At 40.3% G+C, this 27,910-nt stretch overlaps 1 protein-coding gene across 2 annotated transcripts in view; it reads right to left on the bottom strand.

Moving 5' to 3' along the window:
* The window catches only part of aqr (aquarius intron-binding spliceosomal factor), a 54,987-nt gene that overhangs the window by 7,219 nt on the left and 19,858 nt on the right, over positions 1 to 27,910 (bottom strand). For both annotated transcript variants that reach the window (XM_074692013.1, XM_074692014.1), the window contains exons 20-33: positions 26,092 to 26,261; positions 24,954 to 25,195; positions 24,598 to 24,747; positions 23,296 to 23,365; positions 22,204 to 22,314; positions 21,339 to 21,448; positions 18,752 to 18,887; positions 16,678 to 16,887; positions 14,094 to 14,231; positions 13,937 to 14,008; positions 13,053 to 13,240; positions 12,797 to 12,968; positions 9,223 to 9,393; positions 1,637 to 1,722 (exon numbers count right to left, since the gene is read on the bottom strand). In XM_074692013.1, the coding sequence (XP_074548114.1) occupies positions 1,637 to 1,722; positions 9,223 to 9,393; positions 12,797 to 12,968; positions 13,053 to 13,240; positions 13,937 to 14,008; positions 14,094 to 14,231; positions 16,678 to 16,887; positions 18,752 to 18,887; positions 21,339 to 21,448; positions 22,204 to 22,314; positions 23,296 to 23,365; positions 24,598 to 24,747; positions 24,954 to 25,195; positions 26,092 to 26,261 (2,026 nt within the window). The remainder of the gene's footprint in view (positions 1 to 1,636; positions 1,723 to 9,222; positions 9,394 to 12,796; positions 12,969 to 13,052; positions 13,241 to 13,936; positions 14,009 to 14,093; positions 14,232 to 16,677; positions 16,888 to 18,751; positions 18,888 to 21,338; positions 21,449 to 22,203; positions 22,315 to 23,295; positions 23,366 to 24,597; positions 24,748 to 24,953; positions 25,196 to 26,091; positions 26,262 to 27,910) is intronic.

Raw genomic sequence — 27,910 nt, 5'->3', positions numbered from 1 at the left:
ACACAATGTTCTTTTGTGGTGTTTGGCGAGACAGACTGATTACAGATTATTGCCTCCTATTGGACTGACATGCCTATAAAAGCACGTTTAACCGAGTCTGCATTTTCATGTTAAGGAGATGTTTTTGTGTGGATGGGATTATCTTTACAATAGAAGAAGTAAAACTGTAAAAAAATAAATGTCAACATCTATTTTGCAGACACATCTGAAAGAATGGATTTTAGCTTTCTTTATGTCTGAACACACTGTGGCTTGCAAACTCGACCGTACACAATGCAGCACATAGAAAAGGGACTCTTAGTGGAAACTGCTGGTTTCACAGGAATGCCTGAAAGTGTCGATTGTGCTTGGAGGCATTTTTGTAAATTGGTTCCAGTATTGCGTTGTGAGTAACAGACGCTCTTGGAGGGGAAATGCATGGCATAAAAAGAAGGAATCGTGCTGTTGTGTTCTCCCTCAGCAGATCACTGGAGTTGTAGCACATTCTTACTGGGACATCATCTGATAACCTTCTACAACCTTCCCCCTCTGAGTGGGCTGAGAATGTGTGCAAGGCTGTGTGCAATACCCAGCATAAGACCAGATCAAATGAGTGATAGTGAGAGGAGAGCAGACGCTGCCAGCGAGATAAAGTGCCACTTTCTGTGGCTCACTGCAGTTCCTGCTCCTGCTATATGAATTCATAGCTTTATCTGTGAGATGAGGAAAAAGAAGAAAATAGTTTTGAGATGTTTTTTTTTTTCCTAGTCAGCTGACCATGGCTACAGATTAGGAGTGGTGGGGAGGCATGGGTTTAGCTACAAAAGGAATAGCTTATTATTGATGCTGGGGCTCCAATTTGCCAACTTGCCGATGTGAAATTGAGGGAGTGCACCAGAAGTGCTGCTGTAATGACGCTGAGAGCTGTGCACTCCCAGTAACAGCGAGTGTACATCACAGCCAGAGGACAGCATGGTATGTTTAAGTACTGTGGAAGATTGTCTGATATAAAACATGCAGTGTGGAGTGTGTGGAGCTCATTGGGGTGTAATGGCAAGCTGAGAAATGAGAGAGCGCTCCACTAAGAATAAATTTAGTGAGGAAGGAGGTGACAGCGAGGAGAGGAGAGGAGAGGAGAGGAGAGATAAGAAGCCTGGCATGTATAGTTTTAAGGACAGCAATGGGAGCAGTAGAACAAAACAACACACCCCTGCAGTTAGGTTAACCATAATGCCACTTAATGACTGTTACATGGAGCGCCTTTGATCAGAGGAGCACTCTTTGTTTCAGAGTCTCAGCCCAATCATTTGGGCACAATGGTTTCTCTAAACCAGGACAAAAAGTAAAGTCAGCTCCGTTGACATGTTCCTGTCCTGAAGCTCCACTTATCCTGCCTGATTCAAATTAAGCTCATACATACTTAAAGACAGCCGCAGCGTTACAGACGCTTCTTTCCTTCGGCAAACTCTTGTCAGTAGACACACACGACAAAAGGAGAGAGTCTCCCGAGAGCAGCTGTCTCAGGAGAGTTTAGAGCCGACAGTTTTTTGCTGTGTTGTTTCTCTGAAGGATGTGTATCCAAGTTGTTGATCCTATTACGCATGTGTGTTTTGTGGAAGAATGACGGCTGATGGTAATCATTGTGAGTGTTGCTTACCTCAGATGTCCGACGGCTTTGGTGCGGACCAGTGAGAGGATGATGTAGTCATTCTGCTGACCCTGGAACCTGTCTACTGTTGTCACCTGCACAGACACGCGCACATATTCATTAGTACAGCAAGAAAAAACCCACAAACACACAAATATACACATAAAGATATGCTAAATAAGCTGCAGCGGCTGATGTATTTGCACAGTAAATGAGTGTGTGTGCATTAAAGGTGGGTGGAGGGATTTAGCTGAAATGTTTAGAGATATGAGCATGGCTGCTCTCCGTCTTAAAGTCTTTCTTTCTTTATACATTTTTGAGGGAAGGTAGTTGACAATGCCGCGGGTGTTTTCTTGTTATTGCCGTTATCGCTGTGGGCCACATGGACAGCCTGCAGGGGCTAATACGGCTTAGAGGGCATTTGCTGTCACTAACCTCTTACCTGGGCCCCCAAAGACTCAGGGCCAAGGTATTTGGGGCCACCCTGCTTGAGTGGATCGGAGATTACTTTCTGGGAGAGGGAGAGAAAGGAGAAGTGGCTCTCCGAGGAAACCCTTGTCAGCCAATTTGCTTTTATGCCCTGGTAATCCTGTCTCGCTGAGAAGCGAATTTATTCCTGTACATGAGGAGAAAAGCTGTGTTTTGACTTTGTCAGTGCTGTTACACCCGACATGATAAAGACAACATACTGCACTTGCACTTGGAACTTCAGCAAGCGAGGAAATAGACAAGATGAGACACCGTTGAGCGAAAAATCATACATTAATTCTGTATTATGTGCATCAGGCTGCTTGTGCAGCATGTGCTTTCAACTTCTGCAAACAACCCATGGCAGGATTTAGAGTGTCATGATGGGAGAAGTTCTTCTTTAGGGGATTTAGATCACAAGTTGGCCACTGGGTGCAAAGCACAGGCAGGTGAAAGGCTCTTTTACACTGATACTTCAAAGCAGGATGTTTACAGTGCTGTTGCACCTCGTCTGTAATGTGTAAGGCACACAGGCAGTGGTGGGGTGAAGTTGTACCACCTCTGTTCTGCAGTCGGAGGCAGTGATAAAGGTGTTAGAGACGAAACAGAAGATATGAATAGGATTGGATTCAGTTGAATGTAAATGTGATGTTTGGGCACATCTGAAGCGTGGTTACACTCATAGGCTGTGTAATGTATGCACATAGGCTTTGGGACGTCACCCCTCTGTTTCTGAAACAGTTATAAAGAAGACTGGGGTGTTAACTGCAACTCAAAAATGCTTTTTGGTGAGTGGGCTTTGGATGAAATTAACAATCATAGGGGAAAAAGAAGTGTCTGCTCAAATGAATCCACCAATGTATTTGGATGGGTGTGACTTAGTTACTCTTATAAATGCTGCTGTTTCCATAGCAACATATGCCAAGGATCATGGGGAATGTGATTTAGAGACCTGTAGGCAAAACTGAATTGAGATGTTAAATTGGTCCACTGTGTTCAAGACATCAATTGTCACTGCCTGAATGGCGTCACATTATGCCAATCCTGTTGCCCAGCAATGGCTAGCTACTTGGCAACACCATGGACTGTAAAAAAAAAACAAAAAAAACGGATGTCATCTTGCTCGGCTTGAAATAAGGTCGCCACAAAAACTGCTCCCCCTGGTGGCTGGCCGCAGTATAGGTCAAAAAATCTGGCTCTCCAGTCATTTCAGATGGGCTGTGGTCAAACTCTAAAAAATGAATACACCTCATAGAAATGTTTCTCACACCCGACTGTTGTGGTGATTTGAAGATATCATTTGGCTGCCTTGTATTCAGGTCCTCTTTTTTCTTAAAAGTTTTGTTTTCATTAGTTATAAGAGGTTAAAAACAAGGCTTTACGTCATGTTTGATGATGATTGACAGCTACTGTTGTGTATTTTTTTCAGGGATTGTAACATATGTTGGGAGGTAGAGTCAAGAAGTGATTAGACTCTCTGAAGGAAAAAAAATAGTATTTTTGTCACCCAGCACCACTCAGATTTTTCCAGAATCCCTCATCGTCTCTACCGCGCAGACTCTAGCTACACAACTGCTTCAATGGCCGCGCCTGTGACGGGGAATTTTGGCTTCAAAACCGTACAATGGTAAATGGCAGAGCCACGCTGTCCACTTTATATACAGTCTATAGGCAACACTGGAGCCAAATAATTGATACAACCACCGACATTTCCAAAGTGCTCTCAGCAATCAGTGTGTTGATTTAAACGTTTGTACAGCTTTTTATTATGTTGAAACTATCATCTATCATCAATGTGTATCACCATTTTCTTTCAACAGGCATGCAAATCATAGGATATGTTGGGTCTTATAGGCTGCTTCTGTTGTATCCTCTACAGCCGTGAAAAGAGGGATGAATTTGTCGGCCTTGAAATGGGGGAGCCTTTGAAATGACTTCTTTCGACACACTGCTGAGACGCATTCAATCTCCAAATGCAGAAACATTAACCACTTCCAAATAATGACATGGCTGAAATAATTTAATTTCAGCAGTATCATTATCTGAAAGTGTTCAGTGTTTCAATGATAACTGTGTGGAGGACTTATCTTTATAAACAAAATAAGAAATAGGAATATCAAACAACCATTAAAGCCCCCAAAAAGCTATTTTATAGACTCCACATCAAAAGAAGACACCAGCACCCAGCAGAGAGAGGCTGGTCTTCCCTCTTTGGATCCTCCCTGGATCAATACAACATTAGCCACCACCAAGACTCCATAAAACCCAGGACCACAGGAACCAACCTTTGAGGCAGCCATGCTGAATAAATCATCCTGTGGCTGTGGAAGCCCCCTGTTAGCTAATACAACCTTAAGCAAATCTGGAACGCTCATTTTCTGGTACCTTCCACAAAACTCTTTTTGGTGTAAAAAGAAAAGATTAAAAGTACATAAACATGTAAAAGAGGAAATAGATGTAGCTACTGATGTAGGAGACCAATATTTATTTACGTCTCCCTGTTGCCATGTAGAACAGGTGCAGCACCAGAGGCAACAATATGTCGCTTTCACAATAGCATGAAGCTTCGCAGGCTGTATGTTGGAGGCAAACAGCCGGGCTATGCATGCATGCACATGTTCACTAAAATGTGCCGTACAGACACACTCCAACAAACCCTATGTTTAAATAGGCTGCAATTGCATGCTTTAAACCAAAATAGTGCAACTTGTTTTGCAGAGAAGGGGTGCTTGAGAGTGAGTGAGTTATTCTTGGATTCTTAGCCCTTAGACAGTGACAGTGAAGCCCAGATAGAGAATCTCCCCAAGGCGCAGCATTTTGCATGGTGTTTAGTTATTTATGAGAAATCTTCCAGGGAGTGAATTACAGAGGTCATGTCATTGTGACACATGCAAGTGTGTGGATACAATGAGACACACAAAAATTATCAGAATGTGCTCAAAGACACATTTATCCACACACAAAAAAACACATTTTGTTGCTGATAGTAACAGTTTTACTGGTTTTTATTTTCCACTATCTTGTCCTCTTCATTGTCATTCAGACAAGGACATGCAGTCTCCTGGCTGATGATGAAGCTCGGACGCCTATTTTTCTTTCTTAGTGACTTTATCGTTTCTGCCATGTTTTATTCACCGCAATTGCCTCCTGGAATGTGCAGACCTTAGGCTGCCAGATTATTCAATTTTTCACAAGCAGCTCTTGGGGCTGGCTGAGTCTAAACATCCCCTATCTTGCTCCTCAATATCCTGATTTCATACTCCACAGACAGTCTGAGGTTTGTTATTCAGAAAGTTTATGGTTCAACATGTCCTGGTTTTGTTCACTGGTCTTGTCAGAAAATTTGTTAAAATGAGACTGGGATTAAAAGATTAAATAGATGTCAGATATCCCAACAGAAAAATCAAGATGCATAAATTAAAAAAAAGAAACTGCACATATATTTTGCAGTGCTGGCTGCTGATACATAGCCTAACTCTCCTTTTCTGTCTAATTATCATAATCACAGTAAAATGCTCTGGCTGGTGACATCTGCTTGGTTTCAGCCAAAGTGACATATTGTCAGACACACTGTGGACCCAATGCCCAGCGCCATGACCTTTCAGCTGCTTGGCCTTTTACCCACAAGAGCCCTCTTTCTTTTTCATCTCTCTTTCTCTCTTTGGGCATCTTTCTTTTTTTCTGCAAATCTGTCACCACAGTCACTTTATTACTAGGCATGCATTCTGACTAAGCCCATGAGCACAATGACTGACGGTTCATGTCTTAACATTGCGAGACGTTTTACATGAGCCAGCACAAATTCTGGCGAGATGTCAGAATGTGACACAAACTTGAAGACAAAGGAACAAGGTAGCATGGCACAGCACACAATACAGAACCAATAACTGGGCCTCATTTCCCTGCACATTAACAAGAGTGGCACACATCTTCCAGCTAATTACAAAATTCTAAAGATTTATGAACAATGTGAGTTAATGTATTTTTCTGAGTGTTATGATCTGCATTTTGCAGGTAGAAACTATTCAATATGAATAATTGAGTCAACCTGTTCTTTGACACAATACAATAAAGGTATCTTAGATTTGGACCTGCCCTGCTTTTCCCTCCTGTAATACTGAAATTTAATTGTGGAAAAACTCCTACAAACAACACAAGGAAGAGAAAACAGTATTAAAATATCTGAACAACACAAAATAATCTGGCACCCTCTACTGCCATGGCCCAATGACAATCAAGCTGACTGGAGATGTGCAAAATCACTCCATTCTTGCAACTCCATCACAACTCAACAGCCTCTGTCATTGTAAAGTGTGTAAAAGGCTCAAAAGAACAGACAGCAAAGTAAGGTGTGCTTATGCGGGTTGGGAGAAAAGAATGGTAGAATGAGTAAAAGCATAACCTGAGGCTGGCTGGTAAAAGCATTTAGCGGAGCAAACAGAAAGCGGATGGGAAACTGTGCCAACGGGCTGCTGACTGAACAGTGTGAGGGGAGACAAGAGAGGAGGGAGACAAAGGCATTGAGGGAAATACTGTGGGCTGGATGAAGACAATCTAATGCAATTCTTCAGGGATGAGCGGGAGACCGAGTTTACACCCACTCTGAAATTATGCACACTCAAACCCTTTCAACCTCTTCACACCTCAGTGGGTTGGATTTACAGAGGTATGCTGTGTGCCGGTATGTTAACTGTTAGGGAAAGAAAGTGCAACGTGACCTGATCTACTTAGGTCTCATGACCTGCAGCAGTCTTCATGGTCTCATGATTTAATGGAGACAATAAAAGAAAGGGAGGAAAACAGATAAGCCCTTTTTTGGCCTAGTACAGGGTTTGGGGATGTGATAGCTCATATCCTGCAAAGGTAGGAATAAGTCCGATAGTAAGCAAAAACAACAATAACAACAAAAATGCTAAAAAAAAATGTAACAGCAAGTATTATTGATGTTATTGTTCTTATTGCTGTCGTTATTTTCATTTTCATTATCTTTTTAATCATCAAAATAAGCATTTTCATAATCTTATTTTTTTTGCTCATTTCTGTAATCACAGTCATTATTATCTTCTACATAATTCTCATTATCATAACAATGATTATAATTTTGAAATCATAGTCATTATCATCACCACTGTCATTTTCATTTTTATCAGTATCATTTAAATTAGACATGCACCGATCAATCGATCAGGAGATCGATCTGACAGCCAGCCATTGTTGCTTTTTGCTCTGAGACCTAAAACTCAGGACACTTTATTGGTTGTTGAAGTTAAAGATTTTACTGTTTCACCAGTATTGGCCGATGATTTTCAAAAGAATAAGATTGGAACATTGAAGGTATATGCTGTCAGTTATAAAAAATGAAAACCGGCATCAGTCCAAATTGGTATCTGCGGGTCAGGCTTTTTAAAGATTGATGATCGGCCGCAAAATTGTTATCGGTGCGAACCTACTTTAAATTATTATTTTCATCATCAGAATCACTATTATCACTATCACAGTTATCACTTTCAAGGTTGTCATTACTATTAACATAACTACTGTCTGGATGATCATAACTTTTGTCATTATGATGATAAATATTTTCCTTATCATCACAAACATCTACATTGTTTGTATCCTTGTAACTTTTGTGATCATTATCATAATTCTTATCATCCTCTTCATCATCACAACCATTTTCATCACCCAACTTTGATGTAAATGCAATGTAATTTAATAATTATCATTTTAATTATCATTACCTTTATCATTATCACTTTTTCGTTACCATTTTTATCATAATCATCATCATCAGTGTCATTTAATTATGACATCTATCCCTCATTTCTGTCCTTATGGTCAATATAGTTATTATCTTCATCTTCATAACTATTACTATGATTGTTATACTTTCTCTCATTACCAGTTTAATAATACAGCCATGATTCATATTATTATTATCATTATATTTATCATCATCATTTTACAGCATCACCACTATAATCTAATTATCATATCAATACAATCGTCATCATCATTATTATTATCATTTTGATTTTCATTATCATGATCATTGCTATTGCTAATATCTACTGCCAACAAACTTTCATTTGCAGCATAAATCTTTTCCTTGAATGTGCACCAAAGTATTAACACATGTAGTATGACGTTTCACTTAACTCTTGGAATTAATGTTTTTATGTCATGTGCAATATATATATATTTTGTTTAAAACATTAACTTTCAGGACATGCAATTTGGTTTCAATACCACTAGCATAAGCAATTTTATATATCATTACACGCTTAGTACAAGTCTTCATATTCATATTTAACAACATACCTACCTAACACTGAATTGTAATCTGGAGCATAATTTGGAGCGATTTCACTGTGAAATTTCCTTTCCCTTCTAAAAATGTCCCACATTTTCTTACATATTTCATCAGAGAAGACTTTGGTCATATCACTCTTACCATATAACAGTGAGAAATTAATCAACAGCCTCAAGAGCTTCTCCCTAATTTTCCTCCATGCAAAAATCCTGCATATCCCCTTAATTTAAGGAGATATTCTACATCCCACTGCAGGGGCTGTGGGGAAAACACGCAGTTAAAATGTACAAACCTACTTAAATTGCACTGGGTGAGAGAAGACTGTGTGCTTTTGTGCAATGGGAGGCAGAAGTATGAAAAACCTCATGAGACTTCAGACCTGTGAATTTTTCTCTCAGTGCAGCAAGGCTCTGGAAACTGGTGCACTGACTACAGCTCACAAGTAAAGGTGTGAAGAAACATGCATGTTGTGTGTATCATATGTGTGTTCTAGTTACTCTACTTGGGGTCTCTCACATCTAATGTGAGGTGAAAACATGTCTGCTGGGAGCATGTTTTTCCTCCTGACAGGAAAGAAGAAAAGTGTCATGCTTCATTGATATGGAGTGTTTGCTATTCATATGTGGTATGTCACTACTTGTAAGATGATAATCTAATATATACTTCACTCCTCTCAGTTAGCTGGTGAACTAAATAGAGCAGGAATTTGTTTCAATCAGTTTGGAATTACTGGAGGTATTATGACAGATATATGACACATTTGATAGATCAAGCTTGTGTATCGTATTCTGTGTTCAGTGGTGCACGTCCTCACCTTGTTCGGCTGGCCAAAGAAGGGGTTTCCTGCACATCTCTGGTTAATGACATCTCTGATCAGGTGTTTTTGTCCGTTGTAGGTGGTAAGGATGCTGATGCGGTCAGCAGGATAGCCCAACAGACGCATGTACATGTACAGAGCCACGCAGTACTCGGCCTCTCCCAGGTTCTTTATGAGACAAAGGGGGGAAAAAGGAGGTTAGATTAAACATTGTTAACAGGTAATGTGAAAAAAAGATGCCTGTAAATCGAGTATTCTGGGGTTTGTTTCTGGAATATATTACACCCTTCTTCCTACATATCTTGCACTTCTTTTCTGCCTCACAAGTATTTAACTTCACAGCCAGATTAGAGCTCACTCATTTACACATGAGTAACCATCTGATTTGGGCTGGAATTAATAGCTTCAGTCTGAGAACGACACCACCAGCAGCAAGGCTGGCACTAAGTTTCCTAATGTGAGCTGCTGACATGGCAGAGAGGAAACTGTAATGCATATTGTGAATGATGGTAATACTATCTGTTTTACACGTAAATTCGGAAAGACAAGCTTTTCAAAACAAAAGCACCCTCTCAAGAGCACTTACTTCTTTATTAATATATTCACTGCATTCAAACAAACAACTAACTAGAAAAACAACACTGCTTTAATTATAGATCACTAATCTCAAGTTTCCCAATTTCCTGGTCCCGCAAGAGAATCCCACCTCAAAATGTGAATGTTTAAAAGTGAACGTACATCATTCACCGACTTTAAAATCAACAAATTCTTCAGCATGTGTGTCCTAGCCCCAAGGCTAAAATCTGCCCTTCAAGTCTCACCAAAAAAGTAAATAATTAAATAAATACAAGAAGCCAACAGGATGCATTATTCATCCAGCTTATTAAGCCTGGACGGGAAGTCTCACATCTTTGATAATAATTAATGCAGCCTCATCATCAACAGTTCCCTATCCGGCTGCACTGAAGTCAACAGTTCCAAAACAGTTACAGCTTTTCTTCTTCCTTCCCTGTTACCTGTCACCAAATGACACAGATTTAAACCTTTAAAGAGCACATGAAAGAATTTTAAGTTAGGAAAAATACTCAATATCCACAAAATGAGTCACAAGGAGGTAGACCTCATCGTTTTAGGGAAATGAACACCTCACCAATCAAATTTCAATCCCTCAATACCTACAAAAAACTCCTAGCGTAGCATTAATGTACAGCTTCACACATTTTCGAACACACGCAGGAGTCTTACACACTCAGAGGAAAATTATCCAAGCAGACATGCAGTTGGCCTTCCTAGCTCTTCTTACCTCATATGCATATTTCACATGAACATGATCTAATTCAGAAACACTCCAGAGAAACTAGTTATCATATCAACAAGGTCAGCTCCAACCCACACAGTTTGAGCTAATGGCTTGAGGCTAAACGAGGACTTCAGAGGTGGTTGAATAAAAAAGAAACAGACAAGACAGAGGAGGAGAGGCTTTCATGCTGTAGTTTAGAAACTTTAAAGATAATAAGAGGTATAAATCTAGACTTCCTGTGAGTGAAGCCTAAAATGCTTTTAGTTCTTGTGTTACTTAAAATGTAGCTTGTGAAGCAGAAAAGCCTCGCCTAACAACCCCAGCGGCTGAGGAAAGCTATCTTCTAACAGCAGAGTATGTGGGTTTAGATAAGCATCTCACCCTTTATGAGCCATCTGACAACTTGGGAAATACTATCAATGACGCCAAGGCTCAATATGGAAAGTGCTTTAACAAATGAGGCAAAGGCTCAGGAACAGACCTTTGGAGTGTGGAGTATGAGAGTGCACGTACGTGTGTGTTTGTGGGTACAATGGGTGCACAGATCCCGTTTAAGTGCAAAGCAGGCTTGTGGCGGTGTTTGTTCAGCTGTGACAGGCATTCAGCGTGCACTGGATACATTTGCTTCTCGAGTGTCTAATTTATCCCTTCTGGTTCCTGAGAAAGTGCGTGCATGTGAGTGAGAGTGTGTGCGCAGATGTGTGTGTGTATATGTGTGTGTCGGGCAAAGTGAGTAATACTAGCAATTCCCTTGAGGAGCCTGAAAATGGCAACAGGCAAATGGAGTTGAGGTTCATGTGACCTGGTGCCTCGAGAAGCGCACATGGTCTGGATTCAAGAACAAAAAGTGGCTTCAGGGACATGAGCAAAGACAGTGTTGACCACTGAAGTAACATCCATGTAGCATTGAGATATGTTCTTTGCTTATAAATGAATTAGTCTCTACATATTTATTTACTTCTTGTATTCAGTGGATTCATGTCGACCTAAAATAATCTGTTGAACCATTTGGTGTCATATAACCTTTCCCTAAGATCCAGAAATCTTTATGTTGTAGTTCTCTGTCACATCAAGGTTCTTGCTCTGGTGTGGTGCCAAAGTAACCTTTTCTTTAAACACACCTCTATCAGCCCAGCCCACCCTAGTAGCACTGACAGACAGGCAGACAGACACACAGAGTCTTAAGTGCCTCAGTAATGACACGTCGAAACACAATCTGGCTCCTTGTGTGAAGGACAAACCCACTGGTCTGTGCAGGGCAACCAGTGTTAGCTGCAGACCATGCAGGGTTATGAATATATCATATGGACTGGTAGCTAGACCATTAAAATTTAAAAAATGAATGAACTGCTGCACAACAAGTGATTCAGTGGAAATGGAGGCTGGAGAGGAATGTAGTTATCTGCTCTGGTGGAACTAAATGTGTGTTTCTGTGTAAAGGGGTGAATAAATTGTGCTTGGAAACTGTCACACATTGTGCTGCACAAACCGTTTCTGCTTTTTGAACAGTGCATGTACCTGTGAGACTACTACTGTTTGACACCAGGTGTTCACAAACTGAGGACATGCATTGAGTCTTTGTGGGGTCATGCTATAGGCAGAAGGGTATTCATTATTGAATATGTGACATGAGGAAAATATGCAATGCTTGATTTAACAACACTTGTAGTTTTGGCTGTTTTTTTTAGATCTAGTCTTAGTTTGAGTCAAGTAAAAGGAAAACACTCTTTTTGTCCATACTATGACTCTATTTTTAATCCCTGGCTTCAAGTGAAAGTGCTGTGGACACAGTATGAGGACTGTTGAATGTACCTGCAATGACAAGTGCATGTTGGACAGAGAGTCTGGCTAAATGTGTCCAAAAGATCACCAAACTAGGATAAAACAAGCTGAAGGCACAGAGCTATAAACAGTAATAAAGTAGGGGTGGTAAATATAGAAAATATGTTCGCTCAGAAGCTGGTTGTGGTTTTGTCACCAACACGCACTGAATTTATCAACGAAAATGAGAGAGATACATGGGGGCAGTGAGAACTTGACCCACAACACACCTGTTGCAGGCAAATGACCCCTCAGCTAATTACCCGTCTCATAAATGCATGGCTTGTATTTTGACAGATTTTTGAACGTCCAGTCCACAACTGTTTTTTGCAAAGGACTCAGAACACTGAATATAACCAGTAGGCAGAGACATGAAGTCAATTTTCCTGTTTTATATTCTTGGTATGCTGTTGTCTGTAGGTGTTAACATTGCTATTTACTCATACTAACCTGGTAGAAGTAAGGATTGGGCTCTGATTCTCCAACCCCATTGAAGTCCTCCACATTAATCAGCTGGAAGTCAAAGGTCAGACCAGGGTTCGGGACCTGGAACTCAGGCAGCTGCTGGACATGAGGCAAGTTCCCGAGGTGTTTATAGCGCCAGTTGTACAGGTTACACAAGCTGCGAAACAGGATACAATAAGTTAAAACAGTTGAAATCACTGCAGTAAAAGCTAGTAAGCATAGCTCTGTCTGGGGTGCACACCTTGCACGTGCACGACCCTGTGCGTCCAGGTCTATGGTGGGGACTCCCAGGCGCACAAATCTGGTGAAGAGAGACTGCTCCATGTTGGAGTACTTCTGGAAGGCCATGTTCTTGATAACAGGGGGCAACTGGTGGTGGTCTCCAATCATGATCCAACGCTTCAGCCTGCTGTAGCCATCCTCTGGGTTCTGCAGAGAGGGGACGACAGAAAGGAAGTAAACCCAATGCCTGTTTCAGAGATACTCAAAACAATATTATTTTGAGCAGAAAAAAACACGTTACATGAATGATCAGTACTGTACTGCTAGTGTATGTCATCTAACTTGATTCAATTTTGTATAGTCCAGAGACTTAATGATGTTATATCGTTTGCGTGAAATGAGATCTGCATTACAAAACTATTTTCAGGAGAGCAATGAATGACCTGGGTAGTTTTTTAGTGTACATCATGCTCCCAGACCCAACCCATTAGATGTAGTTCATTTGTAGCTCAGACAAATTCGATAAAGCAACCAGTGCAGCTCAAGTCCTGATTTAATCACTGATGAGGGTTTATTAGAGTTATAGAAGAGAGGGGAAAAGATGGATTTTACATTTTTGCAGTGAGGTACACCTTGCTGAGCCCTCCAACTGTGGCTCACTAGACATACAGAGATAAAGATCGGCACTGCGGTGAGGTTGTTAAAAGGGCTGATGTGTTTAATGATCTCATCTGCAAACAGACATTAGCACTATCTCGGACAATTAGGCACAACTACCAAAGACAAGCACCATTACTGTGTTTGGAGCTCATCAGTCAGACTCTAAAACAGAAAGTCAGGAAGTAGATGGTCAAGCCCTGAACTAAGACTCAGACTTATTGAACTTAAACAGGAAAGAGTTACCTGTAACAGGAGGGGAATGAAGGTCTCGATCTCCAGAATCTGAGCAGCTTCTTCCATCAGGATGTTGTCGTACTAAAAAACAGAGGAATTAGTTCAGAAAAAAATACAAAATCAACACGAAATGCCAGTCAAGTTAGTTTGACTTTGAAGAGTCTACCTTAAATCCCAGTTCCACCAGGTCATGACGTTTGAGTGCAGCATGAGTACAGGTCATAGCAATGATTTTGGCTTCCTTCACCAACAGATACTTGGAACGGTCCAGTCCACTTCTCAGCAGCTCAAAGGCCCTAAACTCCTTCAGAGGTAGACAAGAAAGAAAGCAAGAGTCAGATGTAATATTCCACAGGGGGATTCTTAAAATCACACCTGGAAAGGAAGTAAAGAAAATTAGGGATGCACACATATCAATATATCATATATATCAATATCGGTATCGGTTGATGTTGATCATTTTTTAACATATGGGCATCAGCCAATGTGTAAAAGTGGGACAACATTTACTCATTAGCTGCCAGCCATTTTTAGTGCATCTTAAAGGATCTTTCAAGACCCAAATAATATTGTTTTCAATGACAATGTAATCACCAAAACTACCTAAGAAAAGTGAACTAGGAAAACAAGTTTGAAAATAAAGAGAGATATTGAAAAAATCAGTTTGCATGATTTCCAGTATATTTACAATTTGATCATCTCAGATTGATTTTTTTAAACCATCATTGATACTGGTAAATATTGGTTATCGGCCATAACAGCAATATTAATATAAGAAATCAGCATTGGCTAAAATTTTCCTGTTGGTGCATCCCCAAAAAGCAAAGCATAAGAAATATCAATATCAAATACTTGGATACTTTCAACTCTAATAAAAACTTATCTGTTAGACTTCAAAACTGCAGAGTCAACTTTTGTTTTGTTTTTTTGACACAGAGGGGCTGTGAGGTGAAACTTCAATGATAAACAGACACAATGATAGATGACTACTGTCAGAGGTGATGGATAAGATGATTAACCACGGTGAAATAATTACACCTCCAAGAGGAAAAAAAAGCAGAGTTCAATTTTCTGATACACAACCAATAAATCTTTGTCAACCTACATTTAAAAAACAGAAACTGAGTGTCCCAAGCCTTACACCAAAATAGCTCCTCTCCTTCCCTGGAGATGGCCCATTACTCCCAACAAGACAGTCATAAATGAATAAAAAGTGATGGACCCACCTGGCTTATAATCAAAATATTAAAATATAATCCCTCTGCTTTCTATTCTATTAGGAACTGCAGTCTGCTCCTTTCCCATGATGCAGTGCAGCAGATATCAGTCAGACACATGGCTGCTCTGTGGGAGAGTCCTAGGTGTAGATTCTGTTTGATACCTGAAGAGAACTTCAGTGCAGACCGGAATAACAAACACAGGGCCAGCTTTCACAGAAAACACAAATCAGTTCCTTCTAGACTTCAGATATCGTGGCACTATTATCTCCACGCAGTGGGCAGGCGCAGAGGAGGAATATGGGTAAACAAGCATGCTGTTATCAGGATGCCACACTGGCTGTGTAGGGGTAAAGGAGGGAAAGAGGGTAGGAGAAGTAGACTTGGACAGCACTGAGGTCTAAATATTTAATGTGATACTATTTTAGCATTAATATTAAACCAATCAAAACATGCAATATTGATGAGCTCTATTTTTAACCCCTGTGGCTCCAGAGCAGTCCAGGGATGAAATTGAGACGCTATGGTTTCACTGACACAGAGAAGAAAGAAAAAAATAAAAAGGAGTAAACAGCAGTGGGGGTGCAGAGGAGGAAACATGCAGAGGGGATGTTTGTACAGGAGAAGCCCAGGAGACACACAATGTCCCTGTCCATCTGTCCGTCTAGCAATTCATTAACAGGATACTTCCATGACTGACTATCCAAAATGCCTTTATGTCTGAAAAAGCACACACATCAGCAGAATGTTGCTTTGTCTTCCCTGCGCTGCAGGCAGCGATACCTCTTAATGGGTGTACAGATTTCACTGCAGCATGGGTGAGGCTGAGGGAGGAGGGAGAGGTGCTGTGATGCAGAGATACAGAGGCCAGCCAGATAAATCAAGGTCACCACACGTGTTGGGATATTACCTCCAGCCAATAACTTCTTTATTGCTTTTCGGAGGCCTTCTTGGTGTTCCCATAAATCTGAAATGTTATTGTTAGCCCTGTAGAAATACTAGATGGGCCGAGGAGGAATGATAACGCATTCAGCTCAGTGCTGGTGAGTCCTAAACAGTGTGAGAAAAGATCGACTGAGGGAGTAAAAGATAAGAGGTAATACCCTTCATCACTTTGTTGCACCACTTATCTTCTCAAAAGGGTGGGCAATCATGCTAGAAATAACAAGTAAGTATCTTATGTAATGATGCACTATCCCAACTGAAGCAAAAAGTGGTGATGGCTAAAATTTGGACATTCAAATGAAACTGAGGAGCTGCTTTAAAGCAGACACCTCCATAAAAACACAGTGTCAGACAAACTGCTGTTAATCTACTACAACCTGTCACTGCAGCGGCGTGCAACACCTGGACACACAGCTGGCAGACAGTCAGAGACTGTCATGAAAAGCAGCTAACAACACAGAGGATTTACGTTTTAGAAAAAAGGGTATCAGAGGTACATCCATCTCGAGTAATCTAGAGATGGTTGAATTTAATGTTGACTTTAACTTAATTTGCTGAGTGCATTTCAGTGTAATGTTTCATTCTCACCTCCAGCTGGGTAAATATTTTCTTGATGTGACGGTAGCAGCCCTCTGCGATGTCCATGTCTTCTTCATAGGAGCGACCCTTGAACACAGGCTGAGGGGCATTGGAGAAGTACTTGTGGAAGGGAAAATGTGCGGCCACTGCTTGTACATCCACTTTCTTTCCCTGCTTTGGTTTGACTTTACTCATGTATTCCTCCCAGCGAGAGATCACCTGGTGTGAAGAAAGAGAAGATGTGGAACCAGTTATTATGTGTGGCTGGTAATAATGCTATCTAGACAGAAAAGACACATCTCTTCACACTTCAGAGTTATGGCAGCACAGAGTTCAAATATTAATAAAATTCTGGTTAATTAATTACTTGATATATCCTTTGCAAACAGAATACTTCTGAGGTATCTTCTGATATGTCCACAACACAAGCCCCCACTTAGAGTCTATCAAACTGCTGTTTGAGTGCACAGTGGGTGTTCTGTATGGCTCTGTGAAGCTCAAATGATGCCTGTCGTATTTTGTCTGTATTAATCTGATCATAGAGAACATCACATTACACATAAATGATCAAACAAGAATAGATAGCCTCACTTGTGTACAGGTGCCCCTGCTGGGCACCTAATAAACCAGCCACAAGCAAACAGCAGGGTGGCCTAGTTCCATAAATAACCCTATGAAGAAGATCTTTAACATTAATGAGTCTGCTGCAGGACTTCAGTTAATGGCATACTAAGTGTCTGTTTGTACGGATGATTAAGGCCACAATCAAAAAGAAGTATGGATACATGTTAAGTTCTCAAAGATGGAAACAGAGAGGTTTTATTGACACCAAAATTATATTATATTATAATTCTTAGATGTTGAGTTACTGGTACTCAAGCAGTTGGATGAAAAGCACACTGAGGAGGTTTGTGCAGCTGCTAAATTTAGGCTTCTGATTTATATGTGGGTGAGATCGCTAATGTTACCCCAAGGAGGCAATTACTTTAGGCAAATATAGTATTTAGCTGAAGTTTTATCAAGTTGGGAAAATGAGCCAACACCTGCCGAATGTTTTTCTTGGTAAGCCCAACCCAGAATACAAACAGTCACACAACTGGAAACCCACAGCATCACCCTTTGTTAAGGACCTTATCAATATTTCAGTACTGATACTCATTTCTCTGATCACTGCCAGAATAGTCGTCTAAAAGTGACAGATTCACCCTGTTAATAACTTCTTGACATTTACATCTTCAAATGTCACAGAACCACACTGTCAGCAGGTTTTTTTCAGAGCTAAAACAAACACAAGATCTCAGCTAAAATTAAGCGTGGGCTGTGGATCCAATCTGCATGCAGCACCAAATTCACAGGGAAGCACAGTTGTGTATGTGAGAGAGACAACTGACAGACTTCTGGCAAGGTGCAAAGTTGTCACCATGCACATCTTCTGAAATGAACTCTTACACCAGAGCTATGGTAACAGTAATGATATTCAAGTGTTTAATACAGCTCTGACTCAGCCGGCAGATATCAGCTTTAGGGTGTACTCCGCTTTATTCAACAGTATCTTCACTGGTATCTTTGCATTGTTTCCAGATATTAGTGTTGTCAATCAAAAACAGCATAACATTATGTTGAAGAAAAGGAGATGTGGAATATGACTTCTACAATTCTTCATGTAACAAATGTCCATGATGTCTATGATGGGTCCCACAAAATCCCAGAAATGCACTTTGGTATCAACTGCAGCAAAATCTTAATACGAGTGCTCACAGTTTAGGCAAAAAAGAAGCTGTTGGTCTGGGGAATAAAAAAATTGAACACTGTCTAGATTTGATTGGCATGTGTGTGCCTTGAGAATGCACAAATCAATTCCAAACTATTCCAAAACTCATCTTCAAGTCTCTGTAAATCAATGATACAACCCAAACACAAAATTCACAGCGGAGGAACCGAGAGAGGGTCGTTTAAAATCTTTATTTTTAAGCTTGATTAAATATTTGTGCACAACATGAATGTAAAAGAAGCATAGCACATGCAACACTGAGATTAATATAAAATACTTTTGCTCCCCCTGTACACCAAAGGGTAGTCTTACCTGGTACAGGTAGAAGTGTCCTGCTGTCTCACAGGTGTAGGAGACATCTCCTGGGACATCCAAGCTCTCCTGCAGCCTCCCCACCTCTCTGAGGAGCTCCAGTCTTCTTGCAAGGACGTAGTTGACCCTTCCATATCTGGAAACACAGTACAGCCCAGTTACTCCACAATCAAATGGAAGAGGGACTGATGATAGAGAGTGGGGTCATTTGAGGACATACAGTTTTGGATTGTAGTAAATATGTTAAATATATTGTCAGTATGACCTGATAGGGCACAGGTGTCAGACTTTGACTCACAAAGAGGTTTATTTACATTTATCCTGCATTCTGTTATGCAGCTAAACAATACCACTAAGAGCATTTATCAGGTGGCGACAAGAAACGCAGCACGCACAGCACAGGACGACAGGAAGTAGGAGGGTCACAGGGTCACATACTGGAGGTGAGATCTATTTTTAAATTCTGTGCAAAGATCCTCAGTCAGCAGATGACTCAGAGACAATCACAGCACTCTGCCTGTTTGGCCTGAATAAAATTATACAAAAAAGGGGGTGACCTTGTTCTCAGGATGACGACCTGTATTCATCTACTGAGACAGAAAACCCAGAGTAGGAACACAGGTGTGAACGTTTACTACAGCAGCTGAGCTAAAAGCTGAGACCATTCTGAACACAACATGCATCTGGGATATATCAGAAAAATCTATCCCAAAGCTCAACCCCCTTGCATCCTTGAAACCTCATTAAAACTGCACAAAACTCATCATGAAATGCAGGGAGGCATTGTTAATTAATGGCGTTGTAGCTTTGCCTTTGTTAGGCGTTTGGAGAAGCACTGCCTTCCATTTTGTCATATCCTATACAGCGTTAATTAAAGCTCTGGCTCTCTCCGCTCGCTGGTGTCAGCAGGGTGGAAGGAGTGTGGAGTCTGCATGTTGTTTTGAGGCAGCCAAGCAGGCGGGAACATATTAAATGCTGCAAGCTAAAGCTCTTTCTTTTATGTCTGTGTGTGCTGCATAATTCAGAAATGCAACAGACTGCTTCCATGTGCAGGCTCAAGCTCCATCTTACCGTACTACTATCACACAGTCAAACTGAGGAGTGACCATACAGAGGATTCATCAAGTGAAGGACAGGCATCACCCCTCCATGATTCTTCCTCTGGGAATGTTGCTAATTGCTCTAAGGTGCTCAGTGCCACAGATGGATGAGGTGGTAATTAACAATGTAGGTTATATGAAAACTTTAAATAGTAACAGCATGAAAATGTAGTTAATATTAAATAGCGTTGAATTATTAAATGCAGGAGTTGACAAACAAGCTCTGCTGGTAACATGAAAAACAGACCAGGCTGATTCATGAAACAGTTGTGTCACATACAGCGGCAGTCATGTAGAACTGTAAATGTTTTGGGTTTTCTTGGATAATCTCTCTTTCCAAAATCCGTCATAAATGCTCAAAGTGATCTCACCCCCAAAGTCTCTTTTTCTATCTCAATGTGTCTCAGTAGTAAGGACTGAGTCACTATCCTTCAAGGCACACTCACTTACACACACTCACACACACACTCTTTTACACAAAGAGGGTGGTGAGCGAGCTGGGAACTACTGGGGCTTCCTTAAAAGGACTCTGGTGGTTCTTGTCTGAGGCCATTTGTTCTGTGTCCTGCCCCCTGTGCTCTGCGGGGACGAGCAGCTCTCAGTGTTTTGTATAAGGGCTCCTTTATATTAAAAAAATGCACATTAAAACTCTCCTAAAAACCTGTAACTTGATGTATTTATTCATGAAATTACGTATTTATTCATGTATTTATTCATTTAATAATTCAGTCATGTTTATGTAAATTAATTATTCATTTCAAGCCCTGATGTATGCCTCAGCTGGGAGAGTGCTTACAATACTAAAGCTGTAACATTTTGCTATTTGAACATTAAATCAGGTTTATTTGTATTACTTTTGTTTTGCTGATAAAGATATTTTTAGTTTTAGTGGTTCTAAGTGTCTACAGTCACGCAATCAAAACATACACCTCAGTGTGTCATTTATTATTTGAGTTATACTCAAGTGTTGTGAAAACTTCTTTAAGTTTCCGGGGTTTTTTTTATTTTATATTGATAAATCTTCCTGTCTTTGTAGGGCTGAAAAACAATTTTTTGATGACATAATAACAAAGAATAAGTATGAAGTCAGACTGAGCTGAGATCAGATAGGGTTTGGTGAGTGCAGAGCTGTGGGGAGAGATCCCTTACAGTGGTATGAAAGCCTCAGAGGTCAGTGATGCCTAATGAAGATAAAACAGGTCTTTGGCCCGGCACATGGGAATATTAAATAGTGCTGTGACATACTAACTATTTATGTGGACAGCTGCAATATTTTGGTTCACATATCTGTGTTATGTTCTTTAAATTAACTGTAAGTTTATTTGCAAATAAAGTATGCAACCATTTGTTGAATGTAATTCCAACCTCAATCCAAGTTGTTGCAATTCCAAGATTTGCATTTTTGTTTGTTTAGGGGCACATAACTGCGGGTTAACATTTGAGTGTCTGTGTGTGTGGCCTCTCCACCTGTCCCCGGCTGTCCTCACCTGCTAAAGTCCTTCTCAGTCTCCAGCTCCTCTTCTCCGTGGCCAAGACGCAGGAGGTGGCGCTCGTCTATATCCAGAGCCATGATCTTTTCGAACAGCTGGTTCAGAGCCTGTTGTAGAATAAATCATGACAAGTAAACAGTGTGTATAATTGGTCATCTATCAACCGTACTTCACCATAAACAGCTGTTATCACTCAATGTTTTGTTTTTCTAGTGCTCTTACATTTGTTTCAGTTCTTAACTTGACCAAAACAAACAAAAAAATTAAAGATTTATTTTACATCTAGAAAAGGCATATGTGGCTAAAAACCTCTGAAAAAAACAAAGTTAAACATCTCAACACTTGTGCCAATGAGGTTGATAAAGTGAAGCATAGCAAAACATCAGAGGTTGTGTTTTATACTGTGTGTCAGAATAGGTGCTTATTATGTTTAAATCAACATCGTTTTTTTTTTCTTTTGAAGGTTAATCTCACAATAATGTGTACTATTTTAAAGGCATTTTGAGGCCATGAAGCACTTTTCTGCTTAAAATTTTGAAGAGAAGATGAGAAAAATTTCAGACAGTAGGGGTTTTTACATCCTTCTTTTTAATTTTGCTTCTTGTGGATAAAGTTCTGTTTGGCAAGCTTCCACCAGAGTAAAACACCAGCAGATTACTTTATGATTAAATGCCGAGGGGAGAAGGACGGGGCACAAGAGAGCTTTGATTTTAATTTTTCCTCCGTGGTTTGAATATCACTATCAGCTGATTAATGGGCAGATCTGAATAAAAGCTCTAAGCCCTCCCTAAAGCAGAGTTTGGGGTAACTTTGTCAGGGAAAGAGAAGTGCTGCATGCAGTGATCTTATGTGACTAGTTTACCTGATTTGAGTGTGTCACGATGAGGGTTCTCTGCTCTGGAAAGTTGTGATAGAGGTTTGAGATGATCTGAACAGCAACATCTGTCTTTCCAGTTCCTGGTGGTCCAACAACCTTGAAACACAGCAAGGAGAGAAGAAGGGGGGGGAGGATGAATAAAACAGAGTTTTAGTAGATGGAAGAATATAAGCACAATATGGAGTTCAGTCGCAGGACAAAGTCCTTTTCCTTTAGGATATCCTAGTGGTTGTGACAGTTTGGCCATGGGCATGTCAGAACAGGCTAGGCTGGTGCTGCAGTGCTAGCCACGCAAAGATATACACAGAGCAACAAGGCTGAGGTGTCGTGAGGCATGCCAAGACCCAGCAACTCTAAAGAGGAGAAAATATACAGAGAGCAACTGAAACAGGAAAAAGTCATGAGAGGATATCAGAAATTTCAATCCTTCTTTTCTTTGTCTCTCCAGGTAGTTAACTACAATTTTGAGCCTCATATCTACTTTGTAATAAAAAAAAGCATTGAATTTACCGTTCATGTAACAGGTTGGTTTTAGTTTATGTATCTCAGGTGAACTGTTTCAGCTAAATGAGTAAACACAATTAGATATTCCTGCATCTATCAGTAATCAGCTCCTACATGAAAGCCAAGCCAGGAGGTAGTTTGTGTTTGTTCCGTTGCTAATGACATGACACACGCCAAGAAGGAAGGTTAGAGGAGGTAGGGAAAGGAGAAAGGCAAGCATACAGAGTTGTTTTACGACTTTGTTGATAGCCCTCTTGCCATGCTTACCACGGCTGGCAGCACAATAAATAACTCAAACCCCTCTGCCAGTTTTCCAATCACTGTATCAGAGTGGCACTTTTGTCAAAGCTGTGTAATATATTTCTCTTGAAATGATGACAGGAAGCTGGAATGAACAAGGTGTATCTATACAAATGATATAACAGCAAGCTGGAGCAGTATGTGCCTGCAGGATCAGGCTTCTGCTTTGGTAGCCTAAATAAAATGATTATGTCTTTCTTTCTTTCTTTGTCTTACTGAGTTTTAAAACTCATATGAGGAATATAATGAAACATCAGATACTCATGTCCTTACCATGGTGAGTCCTGGCTGCATCCCGGCTCGAATGGCTTCAATCTGAGTAGGAGTGAACTGAATTGTGTTCCTGTAAGAAAGTTATATTGCTTGTATGAATAAATCAGGCGTAAGTAGGGACTGCTCAATAACCATGTCAGGTAAAATCATTTGTTACAGAATGCTATTTTGAGTTTAAAAAGGAAATGGGACAATGAGTCTTGTTTTTTTGTGATTACATTTAAAAATTTTAATGCTGGGGTTTCCTCAGGGAATCGTTATCAACATTTAAATATCAAAGTGAAAACTGGAAATGCTAATACACCCCAGATTAATGTCAAATTTTCACAAAGGGCATTTAAGACATGGTCTTATAATTAGGAACCGGAGTATTGAAGTCTTTTCTGTTCACATTTAATTGTATTAAAAGTTCCAGCCATAACTGTTGCACAAACAACATGAAAACTGAAATAGTAACACAAGACATGTGAACAAGTTTGAGGGGTGACTATGGACACAAACATGAAAAAACTAGACGGGCTCAGTGTGGAGTGCCAATAACAACTATTTTACCACTAATAACTGTTAAATATAGAGATTAAAGATTTAAAGAGGGGGTACTGTGCTTTTTTCGGCTCTATACTGTCACTATGGAACCCCCTTAGTAGCTTTACATGTTTTTCATTTCAGTGCTTTAGAAAACCCTTATTTCAACTTTTGTCTGAAATACTAGTTTTGTTGCTGTCTCTTTAAGGTTCCCCTCTACACAAACCCCCTTTCCTCTGATTGGCCAGCCCTTGAGGCCTGCCAGGGACAGAGGTTTGGGCGGACTTTGGTGTTTGAGACGTGCACCTCCAACATGAACCACTTTGTAGATTATTATGGGATGAGCTCACTGTTTATGCAAGTCTCATAAAAATCTTATTTTATTCTTAGAACAAACCATTTGGAGCAGTTTACAGACAGAATTAAGGATTTCTGCAACAGATGAATAGGCTGTAGTTTTAAAATTTGTACATGTTAAGTATGAACGCCCGGTATTGTTACTTTATATCCATATTCAAAATAAGGGAAAGCATAGTGCTCCCTCTTTAAAGTAATTTACTCTTGGATACAGAAACAATATTACATCAACACAATCACTGCAGGGGTTGTTATTGTACTGTAGGCTCTGGGTTGAGTGCTAATTAAGGTGAAACTATTTATGTAATTCAGTCCACTGACTTGAAAAAACAAAGCATTCATCCAAACACATTTGAAGTCCTATGATCTTATGATCTTGTTAACTGGGAAAGGGTTTTAGTCTGGGTCTTGACCTCTTACCGTTTGGGTTGGTTGTAAGGATATGGTCCACGGTTGGGTGTTACATAAGGCTCCACAATTAAGGTCTTATCTGCCTCTTTGTTTCCCTCTTCTTCATCAGCCTTCCTCTTCTTTCCTTTTTCTGTCGTATCGATGATGGGAAACTTTATTCTGGTTTATTTAAGGCATAAAAGAGAAATAGAATTGATATAAGCATTATAAGACTGCTGTAGTGATACTAATATAGAGTTGTAAAAATAAGTACATCAAGCTTGTAATTTATACACCACCAAGTAATAAATACATTTACTGAAATTGAGGTGCATAAACCTCATGTCGACATCTCTGTCATTTAATTTTTATATATTTTTTTTTACCTGAAAGGGAAAACCTGCAGTTCAGGGTTCTCCTCTGTGACTTTAATGGTATAACCTGGGAAGCATGACTGTAAATGGTCCAGAGACAGAAAGGTGTCATTGAAGTCCAATGTGGAGATCTGGTTTGGCATTTTGGAGTAGTGGGCACTGCCTGGGTCGCCATAGCCCAGGATGATGTCATGAAGCCAGTCTGGTACCACACACTCTGTGTTCATGAGGTTTCTGATGGTCTCCAGCACCGCCTGAAGAAGTGAATCAAAAAAGTACGTAACAGACACCAAAGTTTTTAACTGAGTAAAGCAAATCATATAAGAGACATCAATCCCACGTGAGGGGGTTTGGTTGGATAAGAATAGCTTTGTTGTGGGCTGGTGGGACAGCAGGTAATTTGTATGTCTGTCAATTACATTTTAATGAGCTGCAACCTGTCTAATACCCTGAGCATCAAGCATTGAGGAGGGAGACATGTTTACTTTTATCTTTGTCCCACATCAAAGGCGGGGAGGAATGTTTCCTGAATACCCATTAGTTCCTGCACTTTTCAAATTCATTAAAAAAAGGAAAAACTTCAAAATTATCTGTCTCAGCTTGGGCTGTGAAAGACAGAAGTGGGTGTGCAGATTCAGAAAAACAGATTTGACATTGCCAAAATGAGAAGCTTTTGAATAAATGATGTGATGAATAACAAAAAAATGCACTTGCGTGTAAAAAAAGAAGAAAATTTAGGACAAATAACATTTTGAACCTAAGTTTTACACAAAACTTTTCAATGATCCCAGCGTGATGATTGATATGTTTAAGAAAAACACTGCAGGGTTCTGCTGAGGGCATCTGTCTATCTAGAGAAAAAAAAACGGCACCACACAATGCTGGCGTGCCTCCACAAAGAGATTCTTGAAGGTGAGAGTTAAGAGGGGTTCATGTCCCATGAATATTGGGATCACTGGGAGGGCCTTGAGTGGGTGGTAATCTCAGAGTTGCCCTGGCCCCAATACCCAAGAGAGCATAATATGTGTGATGCATCGCTCATGTGGTGTCGGCAGGACCAGAGCTCAAGGCCTGCAAATAAAGCACTCAGAAAGAATCTACAGCGAGGGCTGATCCGAACTGATTCAGGGTAGTAGGGTGTAGTCCAAACCTTGAAATTATTCTCCTTGGGTTTGCGTCTCATGATGACGTTGAAAGTCTCATAGGGGTCTTCTGTGCCGCTCTGAATACTGCTCGTCATGTCTTGCTGGTACTGGTTCGGGTCCAGCCACACACGGAACGTTCTGACATCCCCTCGAAGCTTCGGCTTTGGTTCGGGTCCTGGAACGGAGTGTGTGGGAGAGAGGTTGTTGCAATGATGAACTGAATATAACCCCTATATCTTTTGAGTTTAGTTTTTCAAATCTTTGCTACAAAGTTTGTACAGTCTAAAGAAAAACATGAACGGGGGCTTTGACATTAAAACAGAAAGTGGCAGGGAAACGCTTTTGAGGTTCATAAGTCATACTGAAACAGTATTTGCATTAGCATATTTTAAACCATGATTTCTTTTTCATTCCGCCCTCTTATTAAAGAACAAAATCATAAAAAATCCACCCTCGCCTGTTTTTCAACAGCTCTCTTATTCCTCAGGATCAGGAATTTAATGTAGAGGTTTGACTGACAGGCTATAGGCTATATGCTGCCTCCCGCAGGAGGCCCATGTGGTGTAGCTTTGACAGATGTCCTAATAGATTTGTGTATGGAGCTGCAGGGCACAGACCATGGGAGTGAAACTCAATCCTGTTGGCCTATATTGCATGTGCCCATCCATGTATGTCGTCTGAGCGCACTTGTGAACAGCCATGTGGGGATCATCAAATCCCCCTGACTAAAACGAGTGTGGCGGAAGCTTGGAAGCTACACACTGAACACCATGGGATTGAAATGTGAACAGCTGGGTTCAGTGTGTAAATTGTTTAAATAGCCATGTCCCATTGTATTAGACTGTCAGTTATTAAAAGGTGGGATTAAGTCAAGGTCTAATCTAAACTGAGACACAGTGTATTTGACCACTTAACCCTTGATGAATTTGATTTATTTTCAGAATTTATTTGTTATGTTGATTTCTTTTGTTTTGTTTTGTTGCAGTTTACTGTTTGGTGTTAATGCAGAAATAGCATTAACTCAACATTTGTTCACTTTCACTTCATTTTGTATATGAGTTTTTAGTTGTGAAGAAAAACCCTGATAGGTCGTTAACAGTCATTGATGCAGCTAATTCCAACTTTTCTGCACTTCCTACTAACACACTTGATTGTTATTTTTGTTAAATAAAGTATTTATTCCTTATTTAGTTGTATTTTTTTACTTGTATAATACTACTTAAAAGGGGCAACTGTAACCAGGATAAATAAAGTATCCATTCACAGTACGCATGCTCTATCTGTGATGCAAAATTAGGAAAAGAAAGTCCTGGTACGATGTAAGTAAAAACCAAAAAAATCCATTCTGTCTGAAATAGCAGTTCTATTGTCTCCAAATTCCCCCCTCAGCTTGTGTATCCTCTCACCTTTGCCAAGTGCCACATGATATATGTGACATCCTCCCCCTCACCCAGTCAGCCAAAGTACCACACAAAAACCCTGATGGTAATGTAAAAATTTAACCAAGCTAACTTTGGTGTGTTCCCTAGCAGCGTGTCCCTGTAGTACGCCTTGCCTGCTGTATATTTAATCCTAACAGATGAAGGAGGAGAGGGAAATGAGTGCTTCAGTGCATAGACACATGTTCCCACTAGGGAAACACTCACACTACCACAACAGCCACAACCAAGGTGAACCCATCCCTGAGAGGGATTGCTTCAGGCAGTGGGGGAAATATGACACAGACAAGGAGATCCTGTTACTGTGTGAGTATATCGTATTTTTGGGAAATTCTAATTTCTTCTGAGCGGATCTGCTTTTGGATGTATGCTAAAAATAGGCTCT

The sequence above is a fragment of the Halichoeres trimaculatus genome, unplaced genomic scaffold (assembly GCF_033239565.1).
Source record: "Halichoeres trimaculatus isolate MK-OKI-2021-1 unplaced genomic scaffold, fHalTri1.1 fHalTri1_scaffold_17, whole genome shotgun sequence".
Taxonomy (NCBI): Eukaryota; Metazoa; Chordata; class Actinopteri; order Labriformes; family Labridae; genus Halichoeres; species Halichoeres trimaculatus.
The sequence above is the reverse complement of the archived record's forward strand: the minus strand, read 5'-3'. Positions and strand labels throughout refer to the sequence as shown.